This window comes from Ambystoma mexicanum, chromosome 6q (assembly GCF_040938575.1).
Source record: "Ambystoma mexicanum isolate Mex_15411 chromosome 6q, UKY_AmexF1_1, whole genome shotgun sequence".
NCBI classification, from domain to species: Eukaryota; Metazoa; Chordata; class Amphibia; order Caudata; family Ambystomatidae; genus Ambystoma; species Ambystoma mexicanum.
Genome location: NC_090937.1, coordinates 1,527,746,130 through 1,527,772,990, shown reverse-complemented (window position 1 = coordinate 1,527,772,990; position 26,861 = coordinate 1,527,746,130). Strand labels below are relative to the sequence as shown.

The window sequence follows — 26,861 nt, the reverse complement described above, 5'->3', positions numbered from 1 at the left end:
TGGGTCCCCTACTTAATCCCGCACCAGGATTTGAAGAAGACACTGGAGACCCCGAACCAGAGGAACCCCACTGTGATGGTGGCCAAGAGGAAGGACGCTACCCCCGCCGCGACGGCCGAAGATGTCCGACCAGGTTCAAGGTCTACATACTGGACCCGAATCCCTGAAAAAGGAGGGACGTTACGGAGTCATGTGATGTTAAGTGTACGCGACCCTATCGCTAGCGTCATGCATGCGTGTTAAATAAAGGGGCCGCCCATGCTCAGCAGAGCCCGCAGGGAACCCGTAATGAGCAGACGTGTGTCGGAGTCATTACTGAGGTACGTTGGCTGAGCCTTCTCACACCAGGGGACTCGGGGCTAACATAAAAATACAACAACACCCACCAAAAGTGTGTGAGCTGAGAGGTATGCTGAAGTGAACATACGAAAGGAAAGCAGACGGCCCAAGCATGCACCACGATCTACCTGCCCCCATTGGACCACTTGTATACAAATTGCACGCACGAGAACAAGTGCATGAGGGAAAATGCAGACAGGGGGAGCAAGTGGGAAAAGCATAGGAGCTGCTTCTGTGGGTGTAGGAATAAATAGAATGGAAGTGAGCCTATGATTCTGTGAGGACCTGAATTTTTCTCCCTATTCATACAGTGAGTGGCCCCAACATAATTCACCACAGCGTATTATGTGCTGCTTGTAACGGGGGTGTTTTTACTTGGCAATTGGGGCTTTCTATCAGAAGTGTGTGCTGTTTGTCAAGCACTGTTTAGTGCTGCTTATAATGGTGATTTTTTTCTTCGGTAAACTCTTGGGCTTTCTGCCTCATCACAGCAACCAAAATAGATTTTCTACCCCTCCTTCCTCTCTTCAGCCACAAAGGGGCCTTTCTTCTTCGCTCTCTTACACCCCCTCTGCTGTTGCCTAGGAGATCAGCAGGTCCAGAACTGTCAGAAATTACTATGGATATAGAAAGAGGACAAGTCTTAACATCACTAAGCCAATCTAAATGCCTATCAAATAGAAGAGTACATTATTGAAAGTGATATTCTGTCAGTTGCTGAAGGGAGAGTACATAAGTATAAACTGATAAAAGAAAGGTATTGCATAAGAAATAGTTAAATATGGGTTACGTTGCTAACATTGACCAAACGCCGGTTCCCATACCCTTACAAAAGTAAAACATTTACTTTAAAAATGGTCGCTATAGAAGAAAAACAAAAACGTTTAGATAATATTAAATCTAGTCTATGTCGAAAGAAGAGGCACGGATGTTTTCTTTTATGACAGATATTCTGCGTATGAGGGTGGCCTTCTAAGCTGTCAGTGCTTAACAGCGTAGCAGCAATGCTCTGGCCTCCTAGTCCTTCCTCGGTTTTTTCTCATGAGACATTACGTGGATACCGATGCCCCATTGGTTCGGCTTGGAGCCAATCAATCGTATGCTTTGCGCAGAATGGACGGCGGATGACAGGAGGGCTGTGCAGTTAGTTCCTCCTCCAGCCCGTCAACGCAGTGCGCTCTGCAGGGGCGGGCGGGGGAGGGAGGGAGATCTGGTGCAGCAGCAGCAGCCGGGGAGCGATCGCGCGCGACGGCTAGGGCGGGGGAGTCCTCCTGCCATGGCGCCCGAGGACGAGGAAGAAGAGCAGCAGCAGCCGCGGAGCCCCACCAGCCCCTCCTCGCCGCGGTGCACGGGCGCCTCCGCCTCGGCCACTATGCGCTTTCGGCAGCAGCGGCTGGACTCCCTGAAGAAGAACCGCCCCCGTAAGTGTCAAACGCCGACCCTGAGGTTTGCTGTGCCCCGCCCCCCTCGCACCCGCTTCTGGTCACCCCATTCACACCAACCCCCCATGATCATGATTTCATTCCTGCAGTCCTGTCTTGCGTCTCTCCGACCTGTCGCTGCCTTGGCTTGCCTGCTTTTGTTTTGTAGCTCTCTAGCCCCCCCCCCCTCCAAACCTTCTTCCTTGAAGCCATCTCGCACTCCCTACGCTCTCTATAACACGCCAGAAGCCCTTAGGATTTCCCCTCTTGCCCTACGCTTCCTCTCTGCAGTTTCCCCGCCTGCCATCTTTCCCTCCCTTGCACACGCCTTCTGCTCGCTCTTCTGCATCTTTCCCAGCCTCTGTGCACACACGCCCGCCCCCCGCCCCCATATCCAGAGTGACAGCATGTATAGGGCGCAGCTCTTCCCCGTGCCACTTCCCATCCATCGCCTATGTTACGGTGCAGTGGGACCCTGTGCAGAGCCACACGGATTGTGCCCGGGTTCCTCTATGCTCCGCCTTCCTTCTGCACGTGAATCGATAGCTGATGACCAGGCGGTCTTTCTCTCGTGGGTGTTGGGAGAGTGGAGCTGCAACCTGCTTGTGTCCCACGCTCAGGGGACTATCGAGCATTGCAAGAGGAGAGAGGGAGCCACGAAAAAAAGTCCTGCTACTTTCGCCCCAAATGTACTGCTTGCCATTCCATATGGTCTCATTCGCGCTCACAAACCGCCCACCCCTGCCCAATCTACTTTTTTGGTAACATTGGTGGCAGATGGCATTCTAACACATCATTACAGATGCGGGAACCCCATCTGTTAAAGTGCTGTCCAGGCCCTCTTGGGCAAAATACAATTAAACCTCCTAATTTGCATATGGATTGCACCAACAGAACTGACTTGAAAGAAAAGGACATGTGAACGAGCATCATCAGTCTTTGATACTTTGAGGCAGCATGGGAGTGACTTTATAACAAGTTGCCATAAGCAAGAGAAGTGGCAGATAACTCTGTGGTGAAAAATACCTAAATTGCACTATTGTTATATATGCAGCGTTTCTATAGTCTATTTTTTAAATAGCATGACATATTAGCGTAAGCTCTGAAGTTAATCACTTAAATAGCTGCAGACAAGACGCTGCGATGATCTGCCCACGATAACACACTTTAGTTAAATGGTGAAACTGGGATGTGGATAATTCAAGCAACTGAGCACAGGGTTAGTTGATATAGATATTAAAGATTTCCCTTTGCATTTCATGTGTTCAAATACTTTATTTTTAGCAATGTCTTGGAAGCAACGCACATTACATAATAAACTAGATTTTCACAAGTAACTTTACACTATATACATCATTGAAGAAATATGTTGAGCAATAAGAGGATGGCTTTCATTTTATTCTCCCCACCCTACATGCAAAGTCACAATAGCATCATACAGCTTAATGTGCGCCTACCAAATCAACTTTAGGTAAAGCCATCATCATTATTTTATAAAGCCTTCAGCATTAAGCACCCTTCTCACTGCTGATCACTCATTTCTATGCACATTTCTAAAGGGACAAAATTGGGACACCTCTCCCGTTCGGAAAGGGTAAGGTGTCCTGCTGCCAGGACAATGCGGGTGCATTGTCCTCCCAGAGGTATACCTTTCCTGTTGGGCACCCTCATTTAGGTGCCGAATGGGAGAGGTGTCCCGGTCAGACTCTCAAAAGAGCCTGTGGAGATGGGGGCAGCTTGATTTCCCCCCCCCTACACTCTGCCCCACACTCGGTACGCCACTGCCCACGTTCCAAGTCTTCTGGGCAGGATACCGCCATGCTTCTTACAAAGGGAGGCAGTCCTTCCAACGCAGCTCTTTTAGGATTCCCCACTATTTCTCCCTGCGTGTGCCCTGCTATGATTCTCCCTGGGACAAGCCACATAGCTGCGAGTCCTTCTCCCACCCAATATTTTACCAGCTTTGCCTCCTCCTGCTCGATATAGATATATATCTATATACTTTTTTTAAGTACATTTTTTATTGATACAGTTGAAAAAGAAAATCAACGTTTCAATATATATTTTTTCAAAATTGAATCGGCCATTCAATTGATTAGCTTACAATGTCATCAATAAAACAATTATTACAACACTTTCTAAAAGAAAACTTGAATTTACATAAATCATTTATTTAGCACAAACAATCATAGCATAATTAACATAAACATTTTCAAAGTTGAAAATCAAGTTAGGCCAAATTCAAATATAATCAACTCATGACAAATTGCGAAATGCTCAAAGCTCTCATCTTTCAATAACGTCTTCTTCTAAATTAAATTAATGCATTCCGATCCAAAAAGACTCATTTCGCTCGCAAATATTGTACATGTATGTTGATTTAGTGTTATGTCATCGTAAATATTTTATAGTTAACAGTGCAGCCAAAATGTGTAAGTGTAGTTAATCAACTTCAAAAACTGCAATCAAAAAGTTCTCTGTGGCTGTTCTAAGGCTAGTATTTGTTGTACTTAAAAGTAGTTGCAATGAAGTTTTGGCATCAAAATGGTTTAGACGTACGTGCTGATCTGAAAATTACTTAACTCTTTGCGGAAATAAGGCTAGACACTCGGTCATCAAATGTTGTACGTTTTCTTTTTGCTCTTTGATCTGGCAAAAACAACAAAAGTTGTTTTCTTTAGTGATAATAGAGCGTTTAGCCATAATCTCTAGTGGGCCATAGATTTAGACGGAAACGCAAGATAGAGGTTCTGAACAACGGCGATGGATACTTAAGGAGATATGACTCTGCCATATGTGGGCGTTTGTTCCAGAATGGATTATTCTTGAAATCGTTTGTATTGATTAAAAAGTCTACGAGTTTCAATCCAGTCCGCAAGATATAGTTTCATTTTTGCTTGGTTGGGGTCCATAATGAGGACTTCAGTAGTTATGTCAGCGGTAGCAAGGATCTGGAATATTAACTCTCTCCTCTGAGCTGGAAATTTGTGATCAGACAAGAGAATGTAATCAGAGTTTTTAGTAGTGTTAAAGATTTTGAAGCTAAAAGACGATTTCTGAAAAGTGCACTTAAGCGCCACTGGTACATGCAGTTTAAAGATGTTAACCCCATTTGGTCCCAGATTTTGTCACTTCTGTTTGGTAATATTTTGGTAACTAGAACATTCCTAGAGACTTGGTGTAAGGCCCTGGTTGTTTTATTTTTTAAGGGAGGTGACGGACTGTGCCCGATGCATTATAGGCTGATTTCTTTGTTGGATGCCTCAAATAAAATTATTCTAATGGAATTGCAACAGGGGGATCCCTGTGAGGCAGGTTTCAAGAAGGGGGTGGAAACAGCTCTAAATAGATTTGTTTTGGCGCTTTTTGCTCAGAAGGCAAGGGATCAGGGGAGGCCTGTTTATTTGGCCTTCCTGGATATCAGAAAAGCTTTCGACCATGTTAGCAGGGCGACCCTCTTGAAGTCTTTCTGATGGTGGATGTCCCCAAGCATCGATTGGGATTTTGCAGGCTCTCCATCGTGGAACAAAAATTCAAATGAGACTGGATTCACATGGTGCCTTTTCCCGTTGGAGAAAGACAAACCAGGTACTGTGACAGGGGTATGCCTTTGGACGTTTTTTTTTAGTTTTTTTTTATATATGCTTGGCTTTTGGAAAACTGCCAGGACAAACCTACCTAAGTTGGGAAACCTGGCAGTACAATACTTAGCGTACACAGACAACGTTGTCATCTGTGATAGGACTCCGATAGTCTTGCAAAGAGGCTTGCTGGCTGTTAAGGTTTCTTTAGTAAGATAGACCTCTTAATTAACACCTTGAAATCTAACATCTTGGTGCTCAACAGGGTGAAGAGGAAATGGAAAAAATGTGGTTGGGATCTGCAAGGTCGTTTTAGAGGTGGTTAACATGTATAAATATCTGGGCTTGTGTATTTATGCTGGACATGGAAGAAAGGCCCCTGAAGCAGAGTTAGTCGCAATCTTAGGCAGCGACTAGTTGGCTGATCCAATTTGACAAAAAGTTAGGCAGGGTCTCATTTTTTATCTGAGAAAATTGTCCTGAAGTTTGTTTATGGTGCCCAAACAAGGGAAGACTGGGTTTGCTTGGCAATGTTAGAGGCTAAGTTGTGGAGCAGGGTGCTGCGCCTGTCGGCCTCAGTCCCAATCGCTGGAATTCTTTTAGAGTTCGGGCAATTGCTAAGACTCTGACTGGGGAAAGCTTCAGTTGTATGCTGGCATAGTCTGACCGCCTAATGCCTCGTTATTTGTCTACTTGAATGAATTGGGGCATATGGTGTACAGAGACTTTCTAAAATTTCCTCAATTCATGAATTGGCAACAAATCCTTTTTAGATATGTGTGGATACAGCAGAGGGCTGTTCTGTTGGAACCTCGTTGTTATAACGATCATTTTACTTGGCCTTTGAAGAATTATAACGCCCAAGCTGCATACCTGGAAAAAGTATCAGTCTAGGGAATTTATGATCCAAATGTTGAAGTTAAAGTTAAATCTGTTCCCCACTATGGATGTTTTGGGCAAAAGGAGAAGGTCCCTCGGCGGGGGGGCGGGGGGGGCTTGAGACGGGAAGCCTCTGTAGGCACTGTGCTTTATATGATGAAACTCGAAAACATTTGTGTGCATCTTGCCCAGCTCTGCGTCTGTTGTGGGCGGAAAACGCTGCGTTGAGGAGGATTTATGGATTAGAATCCTTAATACAAATAATCTCCCTGTCTTTTAGATTACTGAAATTATTGAAAATTGTTTTAGTATAGGAGAAAAGTTTCTTGCTTTCCTTTCTCATTCTCCTCTTAGTTTCGCGCAGATATTAAATGGATGGGACCTCATTTATACCCTATGGTCAGGTCGATTGGGTTATTTACTGCTCCATGTTATTAGTATATAAACTTGCTGTTGTTTTTTAGTATTTTTATACAGTGTTAACCAGAAGATCAATTTGGACTGCTGGTGTTAAGATTTGTTAAGATTTTAAACTGTGAGGTTTATCAACCATGCAAAGATTTGAAATTGTAAGTAATTAACTCATTTATTGTACTGTCTGTGATTTTAAATAATTGATGATTGATGTGTGAACATTTCAGTTTTGTACTAAACACCCTATAAATAAATAAAATATCACTAGCCAGTCACGAGTACAAATGTAGCACCCTACTTGAGGGCATTGCCTCTAGTAGGTGATGCCAAGTGAGCGGTCAGAAAAAGGTACATTTACCAAAAAAAGTTATTCAATTTCTAACCTGAACCAAAAGCAGAAGGCTTTACCTCAAAGTCGCTCAGGAGACAAAAGCAAAAAGAAAAAAAGTATCCTATACTAGTCTATAGGAGGAAAGGAGCACAGAGAAAATATTTCCTCACAGAGAACCTGCCTTTTGCTCTTTGTCAGGAGTTGGTGTCCTGCGTTTCATGGGGTTGGAGAGGAACCATCAAATTCGTTACCAACTAGGCAATCATCTTCCTTTTGCCATATCCCCATGAAGACAGCAGAAGGAGCCCAGTGCCACAATTGAAGTGATTGGTTTGGGCCAATACACACTTGTGTGCAGACAGAGGCCTGTGATCCTCATTCCCAAGGCTCATTATTTGGTGACAAGAGAAAAAGGACAACTAAAGCAAGGCTGAACTCTCTATGTAACAAAGTCAGAGTTGGTTTGGTTGTCCATATTCTATCTATTGAGTAGGCATCATGGGTAAATGCATCCTGATTACCCGTGGCTTCACAATCCTTCATACACGCACCTTTTTTTCAAACGACTGTTATCGCTTCACTCTAAACAACTGAACCAAATAATTATCAGTTATTGCTAATCTCACAGCAAATGTAAATAATAGACTCTACGAAGTTATCTTTAGAATATCAAATTCAATTAAAAACATCCAAGCCACATTTTCCTTAAACTCCTATCAAAACGTTTGGCAGCCTGCCACTTCTGACATATTACCAGTGACCAGCAGTAGTAATTACGGTATCTTGAGATGTTTCATGCCAGGATTAAATGGACAGAGACTCTTCTCTCTTTTTGTTTATTTTTATGGAATCCGTGCAGGTGTGATCACGTTCTGAAGTTCATTGTAATATACTAGTATGGAGTGGTCTGTGTGGGGGGTCGTGCTTTAGGATATGTCTAGAGTACCTATATCACAAGAGCGTTCTCAACACAAGAGCTTTGTCATCTACACAAGCAATTCACACATCTAAGTGGCTGATTACAACTGAGTCCTAATGTACTCGGTGACCTGTTAATATATATTCGTTCAGTTAGCATTATTTTATATATATTTGAAGTGCTGAGCTGTCCTTGTAGTTTTGAATGTTCATCTTCACTTTAAAATTGGCCTACTCCTTCTGTGGCATAGTGAGTACTTTCCATGCAGTGCTCCTCCAGCACAGACTGGGCACCAAGAAGAAAATACTGGCAACCTCTTTGGAGATGATTGTGTACTGTGGGGTAACTGCACTACTTATCTGTAAACCTTCCTTTCTGCAATAGTGATTGTTTTATACAGCGTGCTTTTTTGCTCCTTCATGAATACAATTAACAAATGTTCCACAGAGTAATACGATCTATTTCAATATTCCTGACTTTCAATCTCTGGCATCTGCAACCTGTTAATTTTTCAATATTTTTGTCTCCAATAACAAATGCTAAGCAAAGCTGTTGTATTCATGTCCTTAAAATTCTACAATGTGTTGGAATGGCAGATATTTAGAATGGTAGCATTACCGCCGCTGGGATTTAGAAAAAGATTACAAGTGTCCATGGGGCATGATAGTTGGTATCTGTGTTATGCAATAGTTTGCAGTGGCTCTTGAGTCAGTAGGAGGCTCTTTAGGATGTATCTCTTTAATAGTAACCCCAGAGATTTTTTTGTTTGTTTTTTGCTGCTGTTTGCCAGGGCCCATGTTAGATGTCTTTGCGGATCCGTATTTGGAGGGGGAGTTGGGTGGGATTGCAGGCAAATACCACAAGGTAAGACCCTCTTTAAAATACCAATTATTAGTGATTTGGTTCCCTTCCTTTCAGAAGTAACCACCCTAACAATTTGCTGACAGGGGTTCACCACATGTTTTTCTCCCATGTCTAATTGTATTCATTTAGGGCTGGGCGATATGGACCAAAGGTCATAACTCAACATTTTTGAGGTGTATCTCAATATTTGACCTCTCGATATTCATTGCTCCATTGTAAGCCACCAAAAACATTTGAGATGTCAAACACCTTTTATTTAGAAGACCTTGATCAAAATGAAGTGCAAATTGTCGCAAAATATTACACGGCACAAGGAAGCCAGGGATCTCCTTCCCCCTACAATGAATGTGGCGCACAAATAACACGCTTTAATTTTTACCTCCGATTCTTTCTTAAGAAGGACTCCAACCCGTCTCGCACCCAACCTCCACAAACACCCTGTGTCCTCATGGGCCATGAATCGGGCCTGTGTGTATCAATAAGATATTTAATGACAATTGGATTAAGCAAATTACAACAGCCACCGATGTTGTGGTGACCCAAAAATGCAGTGACCTCCTATAAGCGACCAGGTTAAGTTATTATGTCCCAATTACTTTTTTTAATGGTAAAACAGAATAAGAACAATTCACACACAATGATAGCACCGGTGTTAAGCACTCCCCCTGCAACACTCAACCTTCAATGGAAGGCAGTGGCAGGGAGTAAGACTGCAGGGGATAAAATTAGTTTTGGTGTGATGCCCACAGAAACAAGATGTGAAGCCAGCAAAGCAGGTGAAAATCAGTTTTTTAGAGCACAGTGGAAGAATCGGTTTTTGTTATTTCTCATCACTACTATGGGAAAGAGAGAAAACCTGGGAACTTGCTTGCTTAACTTTAGAAAGACAGGCAGGGCTTTTAGGGAATACCAGTCAGCACGCAAGGAGAAAATGGGTTTTAGGATATGCAACGCATGGGCAATGGAAAGGGAATGCAAATGGAAGTTTGTTTTTACCACACAATAGGGAAAGAGGAACAGAAGGGCAAAATCGGTTTTTCGGGTGTCAAGCTCAATTTCAATGGAAAAGAAAATGCAAATGGAATTCGTTTTTACTGAGGTTGCAAATGAAAGGAAAGGGGCCAGCTCACAGAAGGAAAATTGGTTTTTGGTTAGGATGACGGCTGCAAAAAGAAATTACATTTGCAAATAGAAAATAGTTTAGCAGGGGACAAATTAGTTTCTCAGATCACACAGGCATTAATTCCTTTGGGCTACACTTTATAACTATACCAATTCACAAGATATGGGACGAGATGGTGGGTTTCGAATTCCCACCATACAAATTCTCTGAAATAAATGGGGAAGTTAATTTATTTACTTGCAAATATACACTGAGGATTTACAGACAAATGAGGGGGTTTTCAGTGGGGATTTGATAACGTAGAAAGGCAAAAAAAAACATTCTTCAATGGGGAGATGACTAATGCACTGACAATTGGGGTTTGAATGGGAACTACATCTCTATCAGTACTCTCTGTCTACTCGGCCCTTGCGACTCTATTATTTCCTCGCTCTCTCAACTTGGCTGGCTTCCCTTCCCCTCCCAACTTAAATTCCAATTCCTCTGTCTGGTCTTCAAATCACTCCACGACCTTGCTCCCCCCCCAACCCCCATCTCTCTTCTCTTCTCTCATTCTACACTCCCTCTCGTCCTCTCCGCTCTGCTGACCTCTTCTTGCTCACTGTACCCCCGTCACCATGTGCAGCCTCTCGCTTCCATTCCTTTAAGCTCTTGGCCCCCCTACCCTGGAACTCCTTACCTCTCTCTATCCCCACCTACACCTCCTTCCGCACCTTCACCCCCCCTTGACCCTCTACATCTCTCCTCTCCATCTCCCTGTTCCTCACACCTTCCCTTCCCTTCTCACATCCACTTGACCTTATACCACATATCTGACATTATTGCTCCTCTTCCTTTTTACCTCCTCCCTTCCTTCTCGCCTTTTCCTCACCTTCACTCCCAAGGAAACTGTTCTGCCTATTAAATCGTTTTGTATCATGATTGTTAACCTGCTTCTACTATTTTTGTACCTGTTATATTGCAAAGCGCTTTGGCTTAAAGCGCTATATAAACTAAATAAACATAAACATATTGGCTGCAATGCTATGAGAATGAAGGACTTGTGCAATTTTAGGGCTGGGGTTATTGCTACTTACAGGAAATGGCTGGACTGGACATCGGAGGGCATCAGAGCACCACTGCTGGGACAGCTAAGGGGGTCAGTCAAGCTTTTCCTCCAAGGGGGTCCCCAGTCAGCTACTAGGTCTTCTGGACCCTCTGCAAGATTAGGCCGCACTGCTTGGATGTTTCTCCAGATTTCAGCATGTAGATCACTTCCGGGGTTAGTGGCAAGAGTCCTGATTTGAGGTGGAGTTACCTAGTTATAGGTCAAGTGAAATCACTAATGTGTCATAGTTCCCACAGAAGGGATTGGTGGAGTGTCACTAGTCCACACCCATCTGTGTGCTGATAGGTCCAGAACATGTAGGAATGTTTTGGGATACCGGGGGAGACCTATCATCTTCATTTGACAGGTGGTCTTGGTCTGGTTCAGGGACATAGAAATCTCACTGCATGACAAGTGCCCTGAATTTTCATATTTTGACACATATGACAGCATTTTCGAACACTAAATTTTGCTGTGAGTCCACTGACCTTACTTAGAAGTTAGTATTTCATTCCTATGTGGAGCTACAGTTTTTCCTCATATACCCCAGAACAATATATGTGAAAAAGAGGGCGCTTGGTGGCCGGAATATGAATAATATTTTACATTGTTTCCTCAAATTGTCATATCTCTCAACTACACCAGGAGTGCCCCATGATGTTTTCCTAAATAACTTGTGTAGGTCCCACAAAAATAGTTTTTGGGTGATCAGGAAGGCCTGTTTGACACCTTTTTCGGAAATTCAACGACAACTCTTGTGGGATGAATATGCTTGATTTTATATGATAAAAACCATGTCTCCTCTGTTATACAATGAGCAGCCCAAACCTCTCTTGGCCACGCCCCCCCCCCTTTTGCTGTCCTGTTCCTGGCTGTGACGTCAAGAGGGGCTTTGTTTTGGGATTAGATTACACATTCCAAGAAATAATTGCCAGCTAAGGCAAGTTCTATCGCAGCCTAAGTCATGAAACTGGAGAGCAGACCTGCCTTATCTTGTCTACAACGTGAATGAGATCTGTAAAAGTCTTTAGGATGTATATTTTAAGAGAAATCCCTCCTGTGTGAAGCTTACATGCCCGTTTTGGTCTCTATGCCAACCAAGGGAAAGAATTTAGTTTCCCATTTGAAGAACTAACAAGCAAAGAAAGAAACGAAACCAAGATTAGGGCTGCCCCCACTTGGGCAACATGGCCTTTTAACTCAGTTTCATTTTAAAACAAATTCTTCGAAATGCACACAATTTTAACATGTAAAACCCTTGCAAAGTAATTTCCTGCGCCCAGTGGTGAAAGAAGGGCAACATAATTACATTTTTTAGAGTCTTTAGTGCACATCTGGCTGTGCATAGTGTCACTTTAGAGGCAAAACCGAAATATAATTTGTCAGTTTCAGCCGTTGAAAGGCCTTCATTTTACTGTAGTTCAACATCACCTTATGGAATCTGTACACTATTTTCTGTGATGGGTTCATCAAATGTGGAGTCCCACAGGGATCCTGCATTTCTCCCACCCTCAATAACCTGTTTACAAGGCCTCTGTTCCAAATCTTGGATGCCTTGGGCATCACATATACCAACTATGCTGATGACACACATGTCCTCATCCCACTTACAGGAGACTATGAAGCCGATTTGGCCACCCTCGAGTCCATCTATTCCACTATCCAAACCTGGATGGCCGAGAACTGGTTATGCCTCAATAGGGAGAAAACAGAGCTCTTGATAATGGGATCACCGGCCACACTCAAGAAAATGGACAAACAATACAGTTCCTTTACTATTGACCACTCGTCAATCCCCGTATCACAGGCTGTAAAGACATTGGGTGTCTACCTGGACTCGGACCTCTTGATGAATAGGCAGGTCAATGCCATTTCCTCGACTTCCACCTATCACGCCAAACTGATTAACACTGCCAGACCTTATCTCTCAAAGACCAACTGCCTCATCATTGCAAGAGCCATAATCAGATCCAGATTAGACTACTGTAATGCCCTCTTCCTAGGGACTTCCAACAAAAACCTCTCCAAACTGCAGATAGTCCAGAATAACGCCCTTAGGGTAGCTACTTGCATCTCCAAAAGGGAACACATCTCTGAGACCAGACAGCAAGCTCACTTGCTCCCAATTAGAGCATAGTCTTTAAAGCCCTTGCTCTAACACACAAGTGTGTCAACAACCGTGCACCCCTATACCTAGCCCAAAGAGTTGCCAAGCAGGTTCCCACCAGACCTACCAGAAGGCCTATACAAACATGATCTCTGTTCCTAAATCTAAGAGAATGCGAGCAGGAGGCTCCAGCTTTCCAGTACTGGCAGCTACACACTGGAATACCCTCCCTCCCCTAGCCAGAAAACTTGAATCGCGCCTTGCTTTTAGGAAAGCATTCAAAACAATGCTGTTCACCTAACGGCCTCGCCCCTTCAATGTGGCTGATTTGTCACACCAGCCTATTGCTGTTCTGTACACTTGAAATGTATCTTGCTCACTGTAACCGAGAGCTATATCATGTCTATTGTATGAAGATCTCCATTTGCAATAATGCTTTCGCATGTTTCCTGCTCACTGTAACCATGAGCCAAGCATACTCGCGTAACTAAGACAAATATGTGCAAATAAGACAACTTCAGCAACAGCGCCTCGATGCCTGTGGGCTGTAAGTCCGCTTTACAAATAAATAAATGATGGACAGAAACTGAGTTCATATTTTAAACATCTTGTACACATTTTGATGAAAATTACTTAAGTTTAAAGGGAGAAACAGAAAGATTCCTTTTATTTAATGTTTATGCCATAAAACAATCTGCTTCACTGCAACTGCAGCACACAATGATGACATGCCATTGGGGGTTTTGTGGACTGTGGTTTCTGCGACTGTTATTTCAGCGCTACAAAACAAAAAACCTTGTTGCTTGTCTTTTCCCTTATGCCAGGCAGTTGGCATTATTAAATGTTATGACGTTTTGGGGCTCGATTTCACTCCCTTCTCGTTTTTGATATTGTAGCCTAATTTTCCCCATTAGTTCAGGGCAGCCCTCATAACTGACTCTGGCCTTTGAGTATGGCATCAGGGGATATTTTCACCCCACAAAATATAGGGTTCCTCTTTCTGTTTGAGAATACACACAGTTGTGTAACTCTCAACATGTAAATACAAAAATTGTAGTATTTTATAGTGTGTGATCTATATATCCATATTGAAAATATGTTGCTATATCTCAAACTCGCTATATCGTTTAATCCTATTTGCAAACTAATGCTCACAAAGAATGGACAAATGAAGTCCGATTAATTTCTTTTTTTAAATTTTTTTTTAATTGTGCTTGCACGCCAACAGACACCATCCCTTTATGCCCAACCACCTGAGCCAACTCACCTGCCCTTATATTACCCCTGTGGTCTGACTCGATCCTAAACATGTAACTTTTGCTTAACTTTTCCTGCACTACAACACAACATTGGGCACCCGTGTACACCATTTTGAGTTCTTCCTCTATTTCCAGTTCTTTCATGCAGTCACATGATGTTCCTCTTCTGGGACAACTGCCTCGATCTGACGACATCTGTTATTCACCTTTAGGTGTGGGCCGTTGGGCCACCCATGTACATCTGCTGGGGCATAAGCTTCCTCCATTGTGAAAACCGGTATGGGCAGGCCGTATCCGAAGATGGCACCTGGCTAGCCTTCACCCAGTGCAATTCAGAGCCTCCTAAGCCTGGTCTGAACAGTCACAAGCCTCACCTTAGAGCCCTAGAGTGCTACAATTTAAAGCAAAATAACACATTTTTGTGCTCATATGATGCTTGTAATGATTCAGTATTTAATGTTCATGGCAATTATCCTTAACTAGCATGCCCCTCCCAACATTGTCATTTAACCACATGTCAAAACTCGTATGGTAACTTTATGGCACTATGCCATCACTGAGTTCCCCCACCTCACTCCCTCGGGGCAGGGGGGGGAGCTGCTAACATCATCCATCTTTCATGTTGACTGTTAAACTGCTATTCTGGGAGCCCTCTTAGCCACCTACATCTGCATCCTCTAATATGTGGATGATCCTGATACCTCATGATCTACTCCTTCGAGCACATCCACAGGCTCAAAACCTACCTCTCGCTGGTCCAGCCTTGGATGTTCATTGCATTCTTGAAGCTCAACTCCTCCATGACCGAACTCCAACCCTTCACCAATAACGTGGATCACCCAGACATGAGACCTGGCTATCAACCATGAACCCTGATACTTCACACTCGAGCTCACCTCCTGCCCCAAGCCCCTTGGGAGTGACATCGATAAACACACATGGCTAAGAAAACTCAAGACCACTCGGAATCGGCTCTCCCTCCTGCGGAAAGTTAAGCCCTTCTTCCTCTGGACAGTTTTATATCCACCGCACAAGCAGTGATCCTAACCCACCTGGGTGTGGGCAATGCCCTCCTCGAAGGCTTGCCGTCGTCCTCCCTTGTGCCCCAGAGAAGTGTCCTACACGCAGCTGGACGCCTGATCAAGGGTCTACACAGATATAACACATCACCACGGCCCTCATTGACTGTCAATGGCTCCCACTGCACACACAAACCACTTTGAAGTCTTGCTGCATCACCTATAAGGCAGTTGCCCTCAAGTCACCCAGCTCCCTTGTTGAGAAATTCAGCTTCTCCGGCAGACGGCGCCCCATCAGAAGCCAGGGCAAATCCACAGCTGCATATAGGAAAGGAACAGAAAATAAGCTGCTTCTGCCTATGCCCCCAATACTATGGAACATCCTCCCTGTCAGCATCAGAATACTCCCCACAATTCAAGACCCACCTCACACTGAAGAGATGCCACAGAAGGAGAAGGCCAGTTTTAAAGCGAAGATGAACATTAAAACTACTATCAAGGATAGGTCAGCACTTTAAATAATGCTGAGTCAATATATAATGCTGTGTCAATATATATTAACAAGTCTAACAGGTCCCTGAGTACCTAAGGACTCAGTTTTAATCAGACATTTAGATGTGTGAATTGCTTGAGTAGATGACCATGCGCTTGAGTTTAATAAGTACTCTAGACTTGTCCTGAAGCACGACCACCCACACTAGTATATTACAGTGCACTTCAGAACGTGATCACACCAATTTGACAAAATAACAGAAGAGCCATTTAATCCTGGCAGGAAACATCTCCGAGACCGTAATTACTACTGCTGGTCACTGGTTATATGTCAGAAGTGACAGGCTGGCAAACGTTTTGATGGGAGTTGAAGGAAAATGTGACTTGTATGTTTTTAATTGAATTTGGTATTACAAGGGTAACTTCTTAAAGTGTTATTTGAATTTGCTGTGAAGCTAAATTTCTTATTTGGCATAGGTGTTATTTAGAGTGAAGTGATAACAGTAGTTTGGAAAAAGGTGCATGTATAAAGAGGATTGTGAAGCCAAGGGTAATCGGGATACATTTACCCACGATGCCTTGAGAAAGGAGCTTGCCAACTCTGAAACACTTGTTGGCTGGACTGATATTTGGAGACTCGATGGCAACGTGCTTTCAAATGAAGCAATAAATGGTGTTATATGATGTACTTTGGTCATTTTTGCTGCATGGAGTCTCGTATGAACCCTTCTATCAATGTATATTGGTTCCAGTCAATCTTTCACATTGACAGTGAGCTTTAGATTCACTAACCTAAACTGAAACACTTGAGTAAATGCCGTGTTTTGCAGTAGCAATTTGTTGCTACTTTTTTAGGCATGGAATTGCAAGACAGTTTATAAAAATAAATTAAGTCGGCACAGATTGGCCTTTGACAAACCGGATATAGTTAGGTTGTAATTAGTTCCCCGATTTACTTTCGGTTTGCAATTATTTGAATACGCACTTTTCTTTGCTAGCACTACCACACAGTGCTTTGGCACTAAGTGTTGAAGAGATGATTACTGCTGCACTTGTTCTTCATTAGCCTATTTGAACTTGCAGTGAACAGCGAAAAGTGGGTAGACAGCTTTCTGTGCAACATTTTATCAGCAAACTTACAGAATTGCATAGCAAAATGCTATGACACTAATTATGCATTGTATTTTTTTTAATTTGTTTTTGTCATTCACATTTTTATTGCAATAAAATGCTGCGCATTCTTCGCCCTGTTGTAGACTCCGTGGCTACATGCCGAGCTCTAGTTTTCTGTGGCCATATTTAGGCCATCCAGCTTTTGGATTCGTGGACTTGTCATTTTTTTCTTTTTGGAATTTTAGAAAACAAAAGATCCCAGCTTTCCAAGCAAAAACAGAATCTGTTCGCTGTCTCACGCATGGCCACAGGAAGCGTGAGAGCTCTGCACGTGATTTTATATTTCACGGCAGTGGCTTGGATTTTCAGTGACAAATTTCAGTTAATCAATGTTTATTCGTGGGAAATGATTGTCATTGAGTACAAACCTGCAGTGATGGTGTTTGAAAATATTTCTTAAGCATAGTTGGGATTTTGAAGTTTCCAGTTTGGATTAAGTTGCAGTTTAACACTTTTGCTCGCAAAACCATCGTAAATGTAAGACAGTGTAAAACGAAGTATGCTTTTTAAAACCAGAATTTAAGACTAAAAGGATGAGCTCAATCGTGCTGTGTCCTTTTAAACATCTGATCTTGGATGTGAGGGAATGGCATAGCAGGGTTTGAAAAGATTCGATGCAGGAGCTAAAACCAGCTCATGGCTGTGGGGTATCCCTCAACAGGCAGGAGCTACTTCTGGGGAAACAGGAGCGAGTACACCACACACTGCAAATCGAAACTCCACATGAGATGCACACTTTACCTTTTTGCTCATTATCTATAGTCCATTATGATTAAATGTGTTATAGATGTGTCCTAATGGATCTTTATTAACATTCTCAAACGCTCAAAGTTAATTTCGCTTATGCATGTTTCTTTAGGCACATGTTGGCCGTGAAACAAAAGGAGCTCCTGGCTTCAAGCTAACCAGGCTCTTCTAGGCTAGTAGCAGGAGTTAAATGGCTCCCAGCTATTTCAAATCTACACCTATCTAGTGTCCTCTCTGATAGCTTTGCTTATGGCATTGTTTTTTTTTTCTGTTGCCCTTATTACAGCGCACATAGCCTGGAGGCATCTAGGCATTAGTTACTTAGTTACAGAAAGTGCATAGTACATTAGAGAAGTGCAAGAGTACTCAAGATTGTTACAGACGGGATAGGTAGTGCATACAAACCAGCAAAGCCTCAAATCCTGGTGAGGGGGGGCTACATCCAATGTACGGGTACAAATAGGTAAGATGCAACATGATCTAGATGCACAGTTTGTGAAAGCCTTGTGGTGTGGGGGGCTACATCAAATGTACAGTTTTTTCCTTTCTTCAATCTCTTTATTCAGATTTAGTGAACGATGCAATCCCCGTGCAGCCCAAACTAAGGACAAAGACCATGCACTTTCAATAAACGTATAACATTGGTGCGTTGCATTACATCGGAACGATCAGGCTGCATCAAAAAGCATCAGGTGTAGAGACGATCGATCTACAGAGTTTGCCCTGCCACTGACTTGCGTGCTACCATTTTAAAGGAATGGTTCCGTCAAAAATGTTTATTGGCCCTACGGGTCGGCCATGTGTTTTTAAGCCTAAATCGCTTGATTTTAGAAAAATTTCCTATGGACCTTACCTGAGTTTTTGTCCATTAAATACACGTGAAAACAGGCAGTAGGGCGCCACCATTTTGTGATAATCCTATCACTTGCCGCATCGCCCTGGCTGACCTGCTTTTGCGGCACTAAATCATATCCCCCACCCCTGAGCCTGTCATCAGCAGACGCGTACCGCCCATTTCACAATGCCAAAGCACGTCTCGTGTCAACATTCGCTGCGTTTCAGCTAATGACGTGTCGCCATGGAAATGGCAGGACGCCTCTTTCCTCAATAAGTGTAAACAGACCGTTTCACAACACACAGCAGCAGATTTTCGATTCCATTCCTCTCTCTGTTACTTTGAGTATTCTGTGACTCGTTTCTGTGCTCTGGTCAGCTACCTTTGTTGCTTGTACCCCGTGTGAACAGATACCAGTACCACCGCTATAAATTATTTGTGTTTGTTTAAAACACAATGGCTACAATAATGCCCTACATGTACGAGCCCGAGTATACTGAAGAGGAACAACTGGAAAGGGAAACCCGCGAAAACGATGGGTCTTCGGACGGCAGTTGGGAGGACGATTCAACAGCTGAAGAGCCTGGACCTAGTCGCATGGACAGTGTTTCTACCTGGTGCATTTGCAATCGGGGCAAGCTAATGCTAACCGAGGACGATAACTGCTGCTGCTGTGAAAACTCGGGATGCGTGGCCTACATTTCGGAAGGCGAGCCACGACCGCAATGCATCACCGAGCTGCCAGACTTCAGGGCAGCCTGCCTCACACGGTCCGTGTTGAGGAAAATGATGGTGCTTATGCACGAACTTCGCGCAACTGTTCGTCCTCGTAATCCGAGTAACGAGTAAGTATACTTGTTAGGATATCAATGTTACATATATATGGAAACAGGTTGCCCAGAGTTATTGCATATTATAATGTTAGTATGTTGCAGTTTGTCTGTGCGCTTGGAATGTGGATCCTCAACCTCAGGGGTTCCAGGTTCCGAGCACGGGGTGAGATTGGAGAGAAGACAAGGCTGTGGACGGTGGTTGAGTTCCCCCCGGGGGTCGTCCCACAGACTTAAATAAAAGACTTCTTGGTGGTACACTACTGAGTTCCTGGTGATTATTGAACTTAACAGCTGGCGACGAGGATAAAGGATTTTTCAGACGACCCCCGGCACGATACCAGCTAGAAAGGCTACGGATCGTAAAATAAAAGTGAGCGGCCACGCATCGACATACGCTCGGGAGCCACAGGATAAGAACTGTTTGAAATACAGGTACCGGCGATAACTATATTAATTACAGAAAATGACATTTTGAAGGAGCGGTAGAAAAGAAGCCAGCACGCGAAGTGTTTACATTTAAAGTTGAAATACCTGCGCGCGTATTCCAACGCGACTCCGCTATACGCACCGATAGCGTTCCAAAGCAGGACCCAATGACGTGACAGAGTCAGCTGAAAAGAGGACCCTACGGCGTGATGAACGCCGTGATCGACGTCTACACGCAACAAAAGAGAATGCACATATGGAGCGGTAGCCAAATGTAAACAAACGAAGAACAATTCAGCACAGCGGAGCGCTCATCGACGCATTGCGAGACGATTAACAGAGAGTGGCAACCAGCTGGACGCCGGGCGAGTTTGCGCTCCAACGAACTTTGCAAGTCTTGCAGAACAAGCGGACAGCCCCACATACTATAACCTAGCTGGTGAGTTACAAATAACACAGCTATTTACATGAGTAATTGAGGGAAATTTGGCAAATAAATAAACCAATCGTACCACAGCGTAGTAACTACAGCCACTGGCATCACAATATAATGGCAAATGTTCCAGCTCCAGTGTTTTTCTTACCTTCACCTGGAGAACCCAGAGTACGATGGATAGATTGGAAAGAAGGTTTCCACAAATATGCGTTAGCAGTATTTGGCCCCAATTATTCTAATGAACGGAAAGAAGCCTTGTTATTTCATTGTCTTGGGACAGCAGGTCAGGAAGTTCTAAGAAAATTACCAGAACCTATAGATACACCAGACACAGGCCCATATGAGAAGGCATTAGCCAAGTTGGACAAACATTATAAAGTAGAGGAAAACATCATTCTAGAGAGGTACAAATTTGCTACCAGGGGGCAAAAGAATGGAGAGAGCATAGAAGATTTTATTACGGCTCTGAGGGGATTGGCGGTGAAATGTAGATTCAATCACTGTCAGGAAGAACATATACGTGATCAATTAATGATCAAATGCAACAACAACAACAACATTAGGAAAGAACTATGGAAGGAGAAAGATCCCACATTGGATAGAGCTATAGAGATTGCAAAGATGGTGGAACACACTGATAAATGCATAAAGTTACTCCAAGCAGACAATCATTCAAACATTGAGAAACCCAAGTTGGAGGAAAATGAGGGTGCAGTTCAGAAAGTATCAAAAGTTAATCCGAGGATGGGCTCAGGTTTTCCAAAGAGACAGTTGCAGTTTGGAAAAAAAGGCGAAGACCGACAAGGGAGTAGACCTCCAGTGGGGAAAAGTTGGAATCACCAAGGGTTAGTCAAAGACAACAGGAATTTTTCCAGAGAGTCTAATTTCTCCAGAGGTTTTAGAGAGGCAATGACAAACAGAGATTCCACGACAAGAAGGTGTTTCCGGTGTGGGAGTTTCTCACTTGTAGCATCGGACAAGGAGTGTTTTGCAGTGCACATTATATGCAACAATTGTGGCATACGTGGACACATTGCCAGATGTTGTAAAAACTTTAATTCCAATTCAGGTCAAGTTTTTGATGTTGGTGTAAATAATGAGGAAGATGATTATATTGAAAGTGGTAGAGAAGTGGTGTTTATGGTGAACGCCATTGATGGGAAAGTGAAGAAGAAAAAACCTTATGCCATAGTATTGGTTAATGGGATACAAATATCGATGCTTATGGATAGTGGGGCAGATTATACATTAATAGGAGTGCAGGTATGGAAAGAGAGATTTAATTGCTGTACATTACGAGAAAACAAAATTAAGGCGAATGCATATGGTGACAAACCAATAGAGATAATAGGATATTTTGACGCTAAACTGCAGTTTAAAGATAGGAAAGCCACCACTACTATTTATGTTGCCAACAAAGGGGGAGAGTTACTGTCGTGGAGCGATCAAGCTGAGCTAAAAACCAGACTTGAAGCAGGTCATCCTGAACAGGTCTTAACAGTGAGTGGTGAGAGACTGATTGAAGAGGAACATAAGCTTGGATGTATGAAAGGATTTGTTCATAAGATACGACTAAAAAAGGGGGCGGTTCCCAAGATTGCGAAATTGCGCACCATTCCGCTGGCACTCAAGGAGGGTGTAGAAGATGAATTAAAGAGAATGGAGAATGAAGGGGTTATTGAGAGAATAGATTCTTCAGAATGGGTGAGTCCCATTGTGGTAGTCAGAAAATCCTCTGGATCTTTGAGGATATGCATTGACTTAAGACATCTTAACAGTATGGTGGTGGCAGATAGATTTCCATTACCCAGGATAGATGACCTACTTGTGGGTGTCTCTGGATCCAAAATATTTTCAATTTTAGACCTCAAGTCTGCTTATCACCAGATTGAGTTACATCCGGATTCTAGAGATTTAACAGCATTTATCACTCCTAACGGTTTATTTAGATGTGTACGCATGCCGTTTGGCTTGGTGTCTGCTGCGAGTGTATTTCAGAGTATTATGTACAGGTTACTAGGTGGAGAAAAAGGGGTGATGTACTACCAAGATGATGTTTTAGTATGTGGCAGTGATGAGGTGGAACATGATAGACGGTTAAAAAGGGTGCTAGACATATTAGGAGAAGCTGGTCTAACAATAGCATCAGAGAAGTGTACATTCAAAGCAAGTAAAGTGGTTTATTTAGGTCACGAGATCACCGCTGAGGGAGTCAAACCCAAAGAGGACGCCATTGAAGCAATAAGGAAAATGGAAGATCCCAAATCAAAAGCAGAAGTGTTGTCGTTTTTTGGGTTAGTTGAATTCTATGGCAAATTCATTAAGAATTTGTCAGGCATGTCAAGACACATGAGAAGGCTTACTCGCAAAGGCGTGATATTTAAATGGAGTGAAGACTGTAAGTTGGAGTTTGAAATGATAAAAAAGTCCATAATCAATGCTCCCATTCTAAAGACATTTGAAGAAGGGAAACCCACATTACTTTTTGTAGATGCTAGTGATTATGGCATAGGTGCAGTTCTTATGCAAGAAGATTCAGAAGGTCTGCACACTATAGCATTTGCCTCAAGGTCACTTAAAGATCCTGAAATTAGATATTCAGTAGTTGAGAAAGAAGCTCTTGCTTGCATCTGGGGAGTTGAAAAATTCAAAAGGTTTCTGTGGGGAAGGAAATTTGAGATTTGCACTGATCATAAACCATTAGTTAGTATTTTTACAAAAGGTGGGCTGGAAGGAGTATCGAGACGCATTATGAAGTGGGTCACAGCTCTTCAAGGTTTGCAATTTACCATGATTCACATTAGTGGTGAAGTCAATGTAGTGGCAGATGCCTTGTCAAGATCTGTTCACAGAGAAGGCCATATCAGTATAGATCAATCAGATCAGGAAGAAACATTTGAGATTTTCCAAGTACATGATTCCCTAAAAAAATATGAGTGGGATAAAGCTAGTAGTGAAGATTTAATGTACCAGAAAACACTAACATTGGTTAAAGAAAACAGAATAATGAACTATAAAGGTGACATGGGTGGATTTGCCAGAGTTAAAGGGGATTTATGGATCAATGACAAACATCTACATAGAGGGCATCAGATGATAGTTCCTCAGGGTATGAGGAAAGAGGTAATGGAACTAGCCCATGAGGGACATTTAGGTCTAGCTAGGTCTAAAGGTATAATAAGATCTGAGTTCTGGTGGCCTGGAATTGATAAAGATATTGAAGAGCAAGTTAAGGAGTGTCCAGAGTGCCTGGAGGGAAACAAGGGTTTGAGCGTACAAAAAGTACCTATGGTTATCAGGGAAAGTCCGCGGGTACCATGGGATGAGATTGCAATAGATCTTTTAGGACCATTTAACATAGGAGGGACCAGAGACAGTTATCTGCTGGTGGTCATAGATTTATTGTCCAAATGGCCTGAGATATGTCTACTTAGAGATATTTCCAGCAGCAGTGTTACGAAATTTTTAGAACAATTATTTTGGAGAGAGGGTTTTCCTAGAAAATGTTTGTCGGATAATGGATCCCAATTAGTATCCAAGGAATTTAGAGAATTTTTGGATAAGAATGGAATTGAACAGGCAAACACCTCTCTCTATCATCCCCAAAGTAATGGTTGCGTTGAACGCTTCAATAGGACATTGATGGAAGCCATAAGGATTGCGGTAGCAACTGGTGGGGATTGGTTCAGGACAGCGATGGAAAGGACATTCCAGTATAGAATAACACCTCATAGTGTCACAGGATTAACGCCATTTGAGATTTTGAGAGGTAGGAAACCTAATTCACATCTATGTCCAGGATGGATGGGAAAATCCAAGATGGTTGGTGTGGATGTGGAAAAAGTGAGGAGTAGAATGTTTGAAGCAGGAGTTAAATCTAAGGAAAGATATGATCAAAAAAATTGTTGTAAGGAATTTAAGATTAATGAAGGTGATTGGATCAAAATCAAATTACCTACCAAAGTTCGTAAAGGAGCATCTTTATATTCTGAGCCTAAACAAGTGGTAAAAGATTTAGGTTCATCAGTATTGGTCAGAGGTGGTGGTATTTGGAACAAGGAGAGAGTAGCAATTGCAAAGTTCGTCAATGGAAGGGAGTGATGGAATCGCATATAGGGTCACGGATACCACCATCACTGATAGACATATAATATTATCAGTACAATGTAAGACATTTCACTTATTCAGAGTTCTACTCTATCTTAAGTTTATAGCACATATGTTTCAGGCAAATATGTTTAGACATTGTTTTCAATTATTAGTTCAAGGAAAGGAAGGAGGTGTTAGGATATCAATGTTACATATATATGGAAACAGGTTGCCCAGAGTTATTGCATATTATAATGTTAGTATGTTGCAGTTTGTCTGTGCGCTTGGAATGTGGATCCTCAACCTCAGGGGTTCCAGGTTCCGAGCACGGGGTGAGATTGGAGAGAAGACAAGGCTGTGGACGGTGGTTGAGTTCCCCCCGGGGGTCGTCCCACAGACTTAAATAAAAGACTTCTTGGTGGTACACTACTGAGTTCCTGGTGATTATTGAACTTAACAATACTCTGCTTGTCATGCCACTTCTATTTCATGGTCTTCTACTATATCCAAAATTACATATACATATCATTGTAACGCATGAGTCGTTCAATAGTGTGCAGTGTCTAGATAGCATTTGTCCGAGCAGAATGCCATTAGTTACAAGAATTGTCATTGACAACAAACGTTTATTAAACTTATCTTGGTCATTTAAAAACAGTTTGTTTCATTCCTTTTCACAGGTGGTACAGGCTGGTGGCCTATCGTTCCTTTACACGGTGGCTTCACGGGAGGCTTCGACACCGCGTTCGAAAATACCCGCCTGTGCCGTTCGTGCCATAAGAGAAACTTTCCCCAGTGACAGCGCTCAGTACAGGGGATTTTCTCTTGGTGTGCTGCAACCTGACCTGTACAATGTGTAAAGTTTTGTATGTTTGTGTCATCAAAATAAGATACAAAATAAAACACCACATATATTTTACCAACGGTTGTTTCGATTTCTTTTCTTTTTTTTTTTTTTTTTTTAATGAATCAAGTGTGTCTCCATTCAAGGATGGACATCAGACATCTGTGCTCCGAATGGGTGAAGATCAGGTCGCTGTGAAGCAGGGTGGTCACTATCTAAGCTAACATAATATACTCTCAATAATGCATGCACTAAATAACACTTGTTCAAAGTCTTTCAGTCGGTTATGTCTCTATAAAAGTCACATATACTATCAATTAACATTGGATTTTACAGGCCTTGGGTTAAGGGTCTTGACCACTATAATACACTGTTGGAAGTGTGGGTCTGTGCTCACAAGAATCTCCGGTATGTGGCATTTGTTATTGATGGGCAACGATATACTGCAGTAGGGGTTTAATGTTAGTTAGGAATCTGCTAGGTGGGCATCATGGCGTGGTCAGCGGTCTAGCACATGAAGAGAATACCTTTCAGGGACACAGGGTCAGAATGGCAGTAAGTTACCACTGGCGAGGGTGCGTGGGCAAGGACACGTTTGTGGAGATGAACGAGCTATGTGCTTAGTTCAGGCTGGTTCACATGCAGGACAGTGATCTCAGAGGAAGAGTGATGTGTTACATTTATTAGCTGTTGCAAATACCTCTGGCGTTTTCCAGTCAGAGTGGGAACGAGGGTGGGGGGCCATGTGCTCTGCGCGGTGAGGCCTGGTCACCAAGATGGAGTGGAAGGGGGGGTACAAAAATGGATGCCCCGTGTCCTGCTCAGTGGTCTCATCTACGCGAATGTCAACCAAAGTTATCATCACATAAGAGCAAGGAGCGAGCCCACTACTGGAGGCACTTGGGCCGAGTTTCTACTGAGAAGTAAAGGATTAGAGGGGCCTGATGGCCCCTCGCTCCCACACACCTGCCTGCACGCCCCAGGCCCATCCATCCCACCCCCTCTATCAAAGGCGGTTCGCTCCCGGGGATGAGCACTGGCATGGGGGGCTGTCACGGGCGCAAATGGCCATGGTGCCAAACAGCATGTATACTTCAAAAGGTATCCCACGTCCAGGGGCCATCGCTCACATGGCCTCCTCAGACCCCGTGTCCCCAGGCAGACCTCCTCTGAGGCAGGCCGCCCCCCTGCAAACCACATAATACCACGACATACACACGTCATTCATTCACAAACACACCCCTGTTTCTAATACTTTATAAACCACTTGATATGTCTCATGAGAACATCTTTGTGCTTTGCAAGTCAACTCCTGAACCTTCTACCTGAGAAGCACTGAGATCTATGCTAATCTGCTCATCACCGTGCTATCTGTTACCGCTTCGAGCAAACTCGTCAGTGTGCTACCTGTGGCCATCTACCTGTTCTCCTGCAACATACTGCTCGGCCTGCTGAATCCAACTGTTTGTTGGTCAAGGTAAGGCCATGTATCCTAGTCATATTTCGGTCATTTTTACATTTCTATCTATTTGCGATTACAGTACCCAATAGTGTTATGGTCATTGACTTTACTTGAGTTTCAATTGTTATGCTATCAATAGATCTATTTATTTTCATCTGTGTCAATTGTCATCGAATTGCAT

General features: G+C 43.1%; 1 protein-coding gene across 1 annotated transcript in view; it reads left to right on the top strand.

Annotated features, from left to right (window-relative positions):
* The first annotated feature begins 1,515 nt into the window (after positions 1-1,515).
* The window catches only part of PANK2 (pantothenate kinase 2), a 58,366-nt gene continuing 33,020 nt past the window's right edge, over positions 1,516-26,861 (top strand). The window contains exon 1 of the mRNA XM_069632221.1: positions 1,516-1,760. Coding sequence (XP_069488322.1) covers positions 1,616-1,760 — 145 coding nt within the window. The 5' untranslated portion in view covers positions 1,516-1,615. The remainder of the gene's footprint in view (positions 1,761-26,861) is intronic.